The 12505-nt window shown below is 34.5% G+C and overlaps 1 protein-coding gene across 2 annotated transcripts in view; it reads right to left on the minus strand.

Moving 5' to 3' along the window:
- Positions 1-12505, minus strand: part of HEATR1 (HEAT repeat containing 1) — a 53432-nt gene that overhangs the window by 5481 nt on the left and 35446 nt on the right. For both annotated transcript variants that reach the window (XM_074262484.1, XM_074262483.1), the window contains exons 29-41: positions 10865-10993; positions 8870-9100; positions 6515-6644; positions 6162-6322; positions 5724-5770; positions 5283-5406; positions 4871-5011; positions 4405-4697; positions 3787-3937; positions 2314-2472; positions 2007-2141; positions 1226-1330; positions 967-1135 (exon numbers count right to left, since the gene is read on the minus strand). In XM_074262484.1, coding sequence (XP_074118585.1) covers positions 967-1135; positions 1226-1330; positions 2007-2141; positions 2314-2472; positions 3787-3937; positions 4405-4697; positions 4871-5011; positions 5283-5406; positions 5724-5770; positions 6162-6322; positions 6515-6644; positions 8870-9100; positions 10865-10993 — 1975 coding nt within the window. The remainder of the gene's footprint in view (positions 1-966; positions 1136-1225; positions 1331-2006; positions 2142-2313; positions 2473-3786; positions 3938-4404; positions 4698-4870; positions 5012-5282; positions 5407-5723; positions 5771-6161; positions 6323-6514; positions 6645-8869; positions 9101-10864; positions 10994-12505) is intronic.

Here is a 12505-nt window from a genome sequence, read left to right on the forward strand (position 1 = left end):
AGCACTATATTTTGATCCAGCTTCAAACCCAACTTCTCCCCAGATTTGTGTTTTTATCTTCCTGCTAACATCTCCATCTATCTGCACTTCAAGCTCAGCATATCCAAAACTGAATTCATCTCTCCCTCCCAAACCCCCTATCCTCCTCTATAGTTACTGAGCCCTCAACTCTGGAAACTTTGAATTCTCTTGCCATCATGTCATTCCCACATCCAATCAGTTGTAAAGTCTTGTCTGTACAACATTTCTTCTACTTATTCCCTCCTTTTCAGTCATTGCCCCTACTCTAAATATGTCTGTCTCTCTTTTGCCTGGATTTTTTAAAAGCTTCCCATAGAAACTGCCTTCTGCTGATTTTGACTCCGATCTAACCTATAAATCACTGCCAAAGACATCTTCTAATGCTCAGATATGGTCATTTCCTTGAGCTAAATCCTTTTTTGTATCTCCCCTGCCTGCTAATAAAGTTCAATCCCTGAAGCTTGCTATTACTATTCCTGCTTCATCTTTTTGTAGACAACTCCTCTTTCTGTGATCTCATCTCCAGCAAAAGAAGAATACTCCTTATTCCCCCACTCTCCTCCCCTCACACCATATGAGCTTTATGTTATGTACCAACTCTATCCAGGAGCCCCCACCCAAGGTCCAGGTCATGGATCACTTATTACAAGAAGCTCCTTTCCTGCCAACCCCTAATCCCCAGAGGAAGAGCTTTCCTCCTTCTCCAGATGCTTCCTAGTATTTTGTGCTTCCTTTCAGTTTAGGTTTCACACCATTTCTATGTCTGGAGCTTGTAAGCAAGCTCTTTAGAGGCAGGAGTTTTCTTATTCTTCTGTTTCCTAAGAGCAGAGCATCAATTCCCTGTGCCTCAGAAATGCTCAAGTAAACTATCCTCTCCATTACAAAAAGGATATAAATATAATACAAGCTAGAGTAAAAATGTCTAAGTGAGATTTTAAAAAATACCTGTTTTGGAGATGTTGATCTGGTTCAAAGTGTCAGCAAAAGGTTTCACTAAATGACCAGCAAATAGGGTAAAAAGGCCTTTCAGTTTTTCAGCAATACAATCTGCCAAGTTGCAGAATGTCAATAGCCTGTCCTTTGGAGCATCTTCTGTTCTGGCCCAATCAAATAGCTGAAGAAGAAAAAAACAGATTCAGTTCCATTTCATACTTTGCTACAATGGCCATTTGGAACAATACAGGCCTGAACAAAAGAGTCTTACCTTAAAGAAGAGAGGTCTGAAAGTAACTTCAGAAAGTTTCATAACCATGCTCACTAGACAGCTAACTATACAACTTTCAGTTTGACCAACTTCTTCTAGGTTATCCTGAATGTGAAAGAGAAGTTTTTAGTTCATCAGCCACAAGACTTATATAGTGCAAAGTACTCTGATATGCTATCTCAACTTCCCTAAATCTCTAAGTATTATAGGCATCTTCATCCCAGTTTACAGATAACAAGATTAAGACTTAAGTCTTAAATGTAAGAAAAAAGATTTGCACCCAAGTTCCTGGCAACAGAGACATCAAACTTGTGGCCTGCAAAACTCCTGAGTGCAGCCCAAACCAGATAAAAGTATAACTGGGAAATATTTAATAACATGAATAAAAATGCAACATGGATAATGTTAATTTGAGGTTTTCTCAGCCAACTTGAGGCTGACTTTCTGTTTGAATTTGACATCACTGGAGAACATAATTTACTGCCAATATTGCTTTTTTAAAAGAGAACCTGATCTCTAGTTCTTTACTATTTCTGAAATAATTTAGGGAGTATGACACAACACAGTCTTTGCTAATAGTGAGAAAACAAATTTAATTGTGAGATTTCACCTGCTTTTCTCTCTCTCTCTCTCTCAATTACCACATAATCTACAAAGTAAAAAAAATTTATGAAGAAAGCAACCAAAAATTAGGCATCCAAAAGCTATAAAAATTAAGAAAAACAAAAACAAACTTGGGATAAAAACCAGAACTAGAACAAAATAAAAAGAAAAATCTCACCTCTGAGTGTAATGATCTGAAGTTCAAGGCTTCCAAGAAAAATGCTGTTAACTGAGATTGATGAGAGTTGAGGTCTTCCTTCTCCATTACTGCAATGTGCTCTTGAAGGAGGCTCATAAATGGACCTATTCGATTCTATCAAAAATAATGGAACAGTTCACAACTACACCCATAATATTAAAAGATAAAGGCTTTTGAACATTGTTTCTCTAAGAAAAAAAAAAAAAAAGAAAAAAAAAAGCAAGAAAATTTTAAAAATTTAACCACTTCCTATTTTCCAAAATTTAACCCCAAAAATTATTCTAACCTTCCAGTTCTTTCCAATTTGCTTGTAAACTGTGTTGAGTGCTGATAGTAAAACTCTTGAAGAAAGTGTAGTAGCCAGTGTTGCTTTCAGGGATGTCACTCGGAGAGTTGCCTGGGAAGTAGGACCCATTTCCTTCACAACTGTCTCCCAACGAATTGCCTATAAAAATAAAAGTGGATTACTAGAGTCGTCTTAGATTGCATAAAGCATCTCTACAGGAAATTCTTCATGATAGATTAAAGAGTCAAATCTTATGGTATTAATATGTCAGCGTTTGCAACAATTAGAATACCACTCATTGAATATTTTTAATTTAATGAATGAAAATTCTATGTTAAGCCTTTACAGATAAACCTGAGCAGGATATCAACTCATCTTTCTCATACTGACAGCTGAGGGATAGTGATATTGTGAAGTGATAGAAAAGAACCAAACAAGCAGAACATAGGGATAGATACTTAGATCTGAAACGAAGAAAAGTCTGTAGAACATGAAATTAATTACTTCATCTTAGAACATTTAGGTACATCCCTTGAATAAATGTTTCTCTGAAAGAAGTCTGATTTAACTCTCTGAACTCAGAGGACATGATTCAAAACCTCTTTTTGAGGCTTGTTATTAGAATAAGGAAAAAAAAAAACACTATCTTGCATTTTAAAAATAGAGATTTTAACTACCCAATACAGTTGGCAGGCAAACGTAACACTGTAATAATGTAGAGTATTCTGCTTTTAAAGACACCATATGACATACAATCTTCCTTAATGGAAAGATATAAAGCATGTTAAATTTCCCATAAAGTGAAGGAAGAAAGAAAAAAGAATGGCCAATTCAGGATTTCTGGTGTTTCCGTGTTAATTTTGTTATTAAATCAAGGACACTGAAAAAAAGAAAAAAATAAGTACATATTTGTCAAAAAATACATCATCAAAGACTAAGAGGTGATAACTGAAATTTCTCCTATTAGAAACTTCTCCTATTAGAAACAAAGTAAAAAGGTCATATTTTAAAAAACTAGATTGTTATTTCCATCAATCAGACATTTAATAAATATTGTTCTTAGCACTAGGATACAAAGAAGCAGAAACAGTTCCTGACTTCAAGATCATTTTCTAATGAGAAAGACAGCATATTGATAACTACATAATAAAGTTAAATATTGTATAAAGGAGAGGCAATCTCATATAGAAGGATCTAGTAGTAGAAGAATTGGAGGTTAGGAGGAAGACAGATAGAGACAGAGACGATGATAGTGTTACCCAGCCATCAGGGCAGGAAGTGCTTTTTCTACCAATGCAGAACAATACTTGCTCTTTAACTTGGTGAGCATCCTGGGCACTGAGAGCTCAGTGATTTGCCCAGTGTTACATAACCAGAACAATATTATTAATTCCCAAATTTTGCTGTGTTTAGATTTTAATATTAAGAACAAAGAAAAGATTTTCCTATCCACCTCCAAATTCTGCGGCCTACCTGTATCAAAATACCCTGTAGGTATGGGCTGAGAAAATGTGGAAGAGTTTCAACAACTTTCTGGAGGGCTGCCAATGCACTAAGCAAGTAAACCTCACTTGAGATTAGTTCATTCGTATTCTCCAGGGTAGTCAATAATGCAGGCATGAGTCTAAAAATAAGAGGCAAAACATTAGAATATCCAGTAGGTGAACCACTCCAATAGAAAAAAGAAGAATGCAATAATAGAAAGAATAATTCCACCCATTATAGCATTATACACAACAAAGTCTTATACTTTATTTTGTCCCTCATGCTATAGCAGAAAAGTGAAACCCAAGGGCCAATAATGTTGGCACTAATACCACAATATGCAATATCATCCTAAATAGAGTCTAGCTTATCCTCCACTGGATGGGATCAATTCCTGGGGGGAAAAAATGTTCTGTTCTTACTTTCCCATCTCTCCATTCTTAGCCTTTGCTACTAAGTGGGAATTAAGAAGTATTCTGTAATTATAAGCTTGAAATGGCAAATAATTCTTTACTAATTTGCACTGGCATTTTAACTCTAAACGAAAAAAAAAAAAAAAAAAAAAAAAAAAAGGCTTCTACATGCAATTGTGCCCTATAAGCATACCTGGGAAGATAAGGTATTGCTAGTGCTCCCAGCATGTAGGTGACCTCAGCTATACACAACAAAGCACTTCCCAATACGTTCTTCTCATCCTTCACCTCTGGACTAATCAGGTTAATGGCTGCACTCAATACAGGGATAAAAGCCTCTGAATTTTCTGTGCCAAAATTTTTGCAGAGTAACTTCAAACTATAAAGGGCAGTCTGTCTGTTGATGGCCTGCTCTTCTTCTTTCTCCTTTATTTTATGTTGTGCAATATCCAAGAGATCTGGAACCAGTTTCAAGAAAAGGGTCACCTAAAGACAAAAAACAAAAATTCAACATAAAAAGAAATTAAAAAAAAAAAAAATGCAAACTAAATAGTTCTTTATTTCATTTTTCACTACCAAAAAGAATTATTAAGCTGCAATGCATATCAGATACCAATGGTGTCTGTACTCAAGTGAAATACAGTTAGACCTTTCTTTACCTGTCCCTTTTTCCACTTTGCATACTGATGCAGTTTATTGTTTAAGAGGTCCATTGCTTTACGGCGGACAGAAGGTAGTTGGTTAGTCAGCAATCCTCTTATCACAGGAACAAAGGTTTCCGTGGGCAATAAGGAATTGACCTATGAAGCACAAAAGGGAGAGATTTCTATTTGAATCTTTAAACTACAGTTTAGGAGAAATATACAAAATATCACATTTCTGGAGATATAAGTACAGGTACTACACCCTTCACAGTTAGGCCTGTTTCTAAACACTGAAAACATGACAATGATTTTATCTAACTGAAAAATTACTGATCCCTCAAAACAGTTAAAAAAAAAAGTAAACTACGCAAAACAACAAACAGCAACAATAAAACACTGTAATTGAGAAAAGATATTTTAAACTCACTTTATCCAGCAAATCATAAGCTTTACTCAGGAGAGCACGCCAAAATTTTGCAGTTAATTTGTCTGCATTTTCCTCCACTGACTGTGCCACAGAATTTATATAACCAAGAACAGTTTCAAGTAATCTAAAAACAAAGGAGAAATTGTTCGATTAACAGTAATTATGAAAACATTTAAACCAAAGAAACAAAAAAATCTTATTTTTATTCTTCGAAGGTAGAAAATAATTAATCAATGACTTCTGTTTAAATTTTTTAAACTTAAAAAACTTAGTATTATGTTTAGTATATCCATAAATAATGAGGCCTACTAAACATCATTCTTAAATGGGCAAAAAGGTTGAAGGAGCAGATAGGGAGAAATCTATCCTTAAAGTTGAAATATTAAGAAAAAGAAAAAAGTGTTAAAAGATTAAAACAAAACCAAAAAACAATGAATATACCTTTGTTCAAGGCCTTGTAAAGCTGCAGTACCACCATCTTCCATGACCTAGATTTTTAAAAAGAAAATAATTACAAAAGCATTTAAGTTGGATCAAATTGCTTAAAAGAGTTCCCTAAAACTTAAGTTGAAGACTCTCAACTTTCCAGTCCTTTTCAGAGATTACAGACTTCATTCAGATTGAAACCACTCATTCAAACCAACCCACTCTTCCACCCACAACATATTCTGGATATATATATATATATATATGTATATATATATATATATATATATATATATATATATATATTTTTTTTTTTTTAATTTAAAGACTCAAATTCAAGACATTTATGCTTTGACAAATTTTCTAAATTAGTTATTATTAATAATCTAAAAGAGTTCTCACAGGAAAAATAAAATGCTTCATACAAAAAAGGATCTGAAATAAAAGTATTACCTTTTTGAGAAAATTATGGGAAGCCAAGAGTTGAGACATAAAGGACACAGACAAAAATGTAAAATGTCGGAGCTGCTTGCTGGTATGAGTGTCCACATTGAAAACCTGTACCATCTGTTCCAATGTCTTGGTCTTTTGAGATCCTGTTTTAGGAGGTTCTTCTGGAGAATAAAAGGCAAGACAACTGATCTCACTAAATTTCAAGTTGAAATCTGTATAGAAATGGGTATGATATGTTTCAGTACTTGTACAAGATATTGTGGAAAAGAGGGAGTAATGAATATTTACTTTAGAAACTTCCTTGGCATTCACAAACACATACAAAAGGCTACAGAAGAACGATCTCTACTCACCTCCTTCTTTTTTCTCTGGAAGTTTGGTTAAGTAACTGAGTATATTCATTAAACTTTGGAGCTGCTGCTGGACAGTAAATTCACAAGAGACTGATATCCAAAATTCAGTGTCAGTCTCTAAGATAGCATCCTGTTTAAAGAAGAGGGAAAACGCTGAAAAAACTATAACTTTCAAGTTAATAAAAGTTAAGGAAATTTAATTAAGTGTGCAAATAGTTTCTATTTTTCTTCAAAAAAGATCAGAACAATGTTGTTCACTAAAATCAAAGTTATCTCTAGAGTGACAATGGATTAAGTACTGTATTCTAAAATCCAGGAAAAAAAACAGGTAGATCAGGGAAGTGAGGAGGACAGACTGATTGATGACTATACCCATCTTCCTATATATAATACTGAATTCCAAACACAGCAAAAGCAGCTAACCCCTCAGCCTTTTCCCTTCTCCAGGAATCCTTTGTTTTAGGCTCTATTCATTTGCAAAGACTGTTATCAAAATTAAGCTACCTGGTAAACAGGCAAAGAAAATTAAGAATAGCCCAACTGTCAAGAATATCAAGGGAATTAATGAAAAAAAAAAAAAAAAAAAAAAATGATGGAAGATAGTTTAGTCATACCAGATCTTAAAAAGCAACAGTCATCAAAACCATCTGGTATTGGCTAAGAAAAATGAGTGGTGGATCAGTGGAATAGATTAGGTACAGAAGACACAGTAGTGAATGACTATAGTAATCTAGGGTTTGATAAACCTAAAGACCCTAGCTTCTGAGACAAAAAAATCTTTTGACAAAAATTGCTGGGGAAACTGGATAACAGTAAGGCATAAACTAAGTATAGACTAATATCTCACACCCTATACAAAGATAAGGTCAAAATGGGTACATGATTCAGACACAACAGGAGATACCAAAAGTCAATTAGAAGAACAAGGGATTGTTCACCTCTTAGATCTATGGAGAAGGGAAAAATTTATAACCAAAGAAGAGAGAGAGAATTTTGAAGTGGAAAATGGATAATTTTGATTACATTAAATTAAAAAGTTTTTGCATAAATAAAATGAATGCAATTGATACTAGAAGGAAAGCAGAAAGGTGGGAAATAATTTTTATAGCAAATGTCTCTAATAGACTTTTTTTCTCAAATATATAGAAAACTGAGTCAAAATTTTTAAGAATACAAGTTATTTCCAAACTTGTATGTGGTCAAAGGATATGAATAGGCAATTTTCAGATGAAGAAATCACAGCTATCTACAGTTATTGTACCACATCACATCTCTCAGAATGACTAACATGACAGAAGAAGAAAATGATCAATGTTGGAGAGATTGTGAGAAAATTGGAATACTAATGCATTGTTGGTGGAGTTGTAAACTGAGTCAACCATTCCTGAGAACAATGTTGAACAACTGCCTCAAGGATAATCAAACTGTGCATACCCTTTATCTAGCAATGCAACTATCAGTTTTGCATTCCACGGATTTTTTTTTTTTTTTTTTTGAAAAAAGGACCTATTTAGACAAAAATATTCATGGCTAAATAGTTTTTTTTTTTTTTCTCGTGGTGGCTAAGAATTAGAAATTGAAGGGATGCCTACCAATTGGGGAATAGCTGGACAAGCAGTATATGATTGTAATGGAACATTATTGTGGTATAAGAAATGACCAGCAGGCATAATTAATTCAATAAAATTGCATTAGCCCCTTATTCACAAGAAGACTTTTTTGTTGCTTCTCAAACCAATGCTCAAAGGATGACGATTTGCCACTAACCTGTTTAAAATTAAGTATAAGGAAAATGCCCTAAATTCTGAAGTCAGTGCCTAAAAAGGAGTCCAAAAAACTTTTTAAGCAATAAAAGCATAAATTGAATAGATGGATGGTTCTCTTAAGTGACTACTTTAAAAGAAACAATATATATTTGAATGTCTAAGTTCTGGAATATTTGTTTAAAAGACCAGTCTCATTATTTTAAAATTATATACATTCTGTTATGTTATTCTGCTCCCTTCACCCATTTACAAAAGGTTACAGAGTGGATTTTGACATTTCAATTTGTTTCCATCTCAGCACACTAGATTACAGTAATGATGGTTAGGGAAATAAGGTTGGGAGAGGTAAAGTTGGTTGATACCAACACTTTCAAGCAGTGAATAACATTTTAAGTTAATTTCAGTTTTTAAAAGTTCATTGTTAAGTATTCAATAAGCTACTGAAATAACAACAGACACATTTAAAGTTGACATATTAATATCATTATTAAAATTTAAATTTTAAACTCACATGTTAGAAAATACCAATTATTTCTCTGTAATGTTTCACAGAGAATCGTTTTTTCACCTCCCCACCTAGTAGTCTGACCTTTTCTCCATGGGCAGCAACCAACACTGTTTTAGTGACATACTGTTCAAAAAGCAACAGCAGGAGAATCCAGAGGAATTTCTCTGCACCAAGAGTATCAACAAGTTGTACAAGGATGGGCAGGCGTCTATGTTCGGGAACATGAGGCAGAGCATCCACAAACACATTTATAATTTTAACCACAACTTCTTCTATGTTCCTTGTGACATCTGCAGACTCACCACTGTCTGCCTGTAAACCAACAAACAAAGAGTCAGAAAAAGCATTTCTGCCTGATGAAGCAAACTGCTTCTCTGAATAATGACTGAAAAGAAAACAAAGTCATAAACCCTCTAAAAATAAACATATAAGGACATTTAATGACTAAGGCCTTATTTTGGTAAGGCTAAGGCTATGCATAGTAACTGCCACCATGTGGTAAAGCATTGTGCTAACTGCATGAGGACACAAGGAAATATAAATTGTGGGCCCTTCTATCAAGAGGTCTATCATCTATATCAGAAATATAGAAAAGAAAAATTAAAATTTTAAATAAATTGTAAGAATCAAATGAGTGTTATCTTCATGTTGAAAAGGACTAAGCCTTGAACTTGCAGTTAGGCAAAGCAAGGATTCAAATATCACAGTCACTTGGTACAGGACCATGGAGAGGTACCTTATTGAACTCAAAACTCTGGGTTTCTTTTCATATGTAAAAAAAAAAATAATCAATGAACCATCTACTTTAGTGCCTTCAATGTGTCCAAAACAGAACCAATCATGTTCCCTAATCCTTCCCTTCTATTTCTGTTGAAGGTACTACTACTATTACCAGCTACCTAGGCTTACAACCTTAAGAGTCATCCCCAACTCTCCCCTCTCCTTCATTGCTCACATCCAACCAGTCACCAAGGTCAACTGATATATTATACAGATAATATAATCTGCATACACACTTCCTTATCCCCCCAAAACCACCCAATATCAGTGCCTCCTCAGAGATCAGAAAAGTCTCCTTGAACTGATTTTTTGCCCCCAGGCTTTCCACTCCCTAAAATGCCCTTTATATAGAGGACCCAGGTCCTGGAGTTGGGGGTCCTGACTTCAAATCCATCCTCAGATACTTACTAGCTGCATATCATTATCATCACCAGCTCACACATGGAGACTGAAAGCGGTTAGGTAACTTGAGGCATGGAGCTAGTATGTATCGTAAGATCTTAAGTAAAATCTTCCTAAAAATCCTGTGTTCCACCCCTACGTGATTAAACATTCCCTCACCATCCCAGGTCCCCAGCAAACCAGTCTACCTCCTATTCCAATGCAGATTCCACCTCACATCTCTTGGCCTTCATTCAGACAAATCTCAGTTCCCAGAATGAACACCTACCTACATCTCTCTTAACAAAATTCAGTCTTCCTTCTGAGATCAGTTCAAGATTCACCTCCTTGGGAAACCTATCTTAATCCACTTACTTGTTGCTAGCATTATTCTGTCAGAAACTACTATGTACATAATTTGCCTTTAATTTTCTAGGTATATGTTGGTTCTTCCTTCAACAGCATCTAGGCTCCCAGAGAGCAGAAACTGTTTGTTGTCCCTTTATCCCAGAGCTTAGCAACACATGTGACACACATGTAATTAACAAATGCTTACTGAATTGCTGCCCAGCAAAAACATATTTCTACCTTCTCTATAAGAAGAGTATAAGAAACTTTTGAATGTTTTGCATATCTATAGCATTTTGATCTACCGGTTTAAAAATCCTGCTAAAAAAGAAAACAATTTTTACATAGCATGATCTAGTCTTGATGAAAACATGCTTGACTTTTGTAATTACTTGCTTTTCTAGGCACATACTAACCATTTGTTTAAGACTTCACTGGTATGGGTATTACTGGTATTACCCATGCAGATTGCAACCACCCTTAGTCTTCCTTAGACATTCAATGACACAAATAATCTTATTAGTCTAAAGATTTTTTTGTATCTTTTCCTAATCCAAGATAGCATACCTGGATAAGAGCAGGAATGACCATTTTCACTGTCTTGTTGATAACTTGAAAACTATAAGTGTCATCAAGGCGCATAACATTGGCTCCCATGAATGTAAAAATGGGCATTATGTTGTGCAAAACTTTATCCTGAAAGAAACAGATCATCTTTATCTTTAAAAACATTTTATAGAGGAAACATGGTTTCTTAAATGACACAGCATATTTAAATACTTCAAGACTAATCATTGTTATAAAACAGTATCTATTCAAAAATCTCATAATTCACTTGATGCTTCCATTAACAAAACAAAACAAAACAAAAAAACAAACAAAAACCAGACAGGCTATTACTAAAAGAAAAAAAAACCCAGAACACTCTGACGTGATGCCACATTGAGGACTGAAACTAAGAGAGATGTTTGGTTTCAAGCCAAATTCAATGTGAGCTGATAAAAGGATCATCAAGAAAAACAATCAGTTGTACCTCAGACATTTATTCTTTGTAAAATTGTTTCCAAACATATTCACAATTAACAGCTGATCAATATTGTGAATATCAAGTTAGTTCTTTGATAAATAAAATGTGTAGTTATAAAGCTAGATATATACCACAAGGGACCCAATACTTAAATCTCAGGCAAAGTACACAATCTGTACTTCAGATTAAAGCACACGACCAAAACCTTTTACTGTCTCCGGGAAGAATACCTAAAATGTAACTTGGGATCTTTTTGGGAGGAGACATAATTAGCTTTTTTTAAAAAAAGACAGTCTATAATCTTAAATTACAAACCTTACATCAATTACATATATGGGTTAATAATGAACAAAATCCTTATTTTAACTCAGCTGCTGATTTTTTTTTTTAACCATAAATGATATACATGTATAAAGCCTATATCTGTATTTTCTTCTAGTAGGGGAAGAAAATAAGCATTTAGATAGCATCTAATAGGCACCAGGCACGGTGCTTAGTGTTGCCCCCACTCATAAAACTTATAAATGTCTAGGACTTAGTTTGAACTCAGGCCTTCCTAACATCAGAATCACAGTTCTATCAGTTGTACTTCTAAAAGTTTCTCAGTTAATAAAACTTTATCTATAGAACTACAAAACATGAGAAACATAAATTACCCCAGCATTTTCCAACAATTTGAAGGTATGAAATTCTTAAACTATAACTTGAATGAAGAAAAGGGAGTAGAAGTAGGGGCAAAAAAGAACAATCTTGGACAGAGAGGGAAGGAACTTGATTTTTGAGCAAAGCAAGAAGTCAAACCTATTTTCATTCTGAGAAATTATCGTATATAATAAGCACTTTAATTTCTAATTTCATATTGAACATTTTAAAACACTGAAGCTTTAGAACAGTTTCCAATGGGGGTTAAGGGATTATATTCCACCCATCCTACAAAAGCCAAATAATGTACATGGACTATGATGCAATTCCACTTCCTTCTCTCCTGCACCTACAGGAGTGACATGGATATTCAGATCACTTTCACACAGAAGGGGAGAGGTTTGGATCTCATACAGCTGCAGAAGAGGAAGGAGGGGTGGCATCTACAATGTAGACCTCATACCATACTTTCCCCTCATCCAAATTTTCTGTTTTTGTGGAAGATAACACTGTCTCCCTTATTACCTTGAACTTCTAGG

This window comes from Sminthopsis crassicaudata, chromosome 4 (assembly GCF_048593235.1).
Source record: "Sminthopsis crassicaudata isolate SCR6 chromosome 4, ASM4859323v1, whole genome shotgun sequence".
Taxonomy (NCBI): domain Eukaryota; kingdom Metazoa; phylum Chordata; class Mammalia; order Dasyuromorphia; family Dasyuridae; genus Sminthopsis; species Sminthopsis crassicaudata.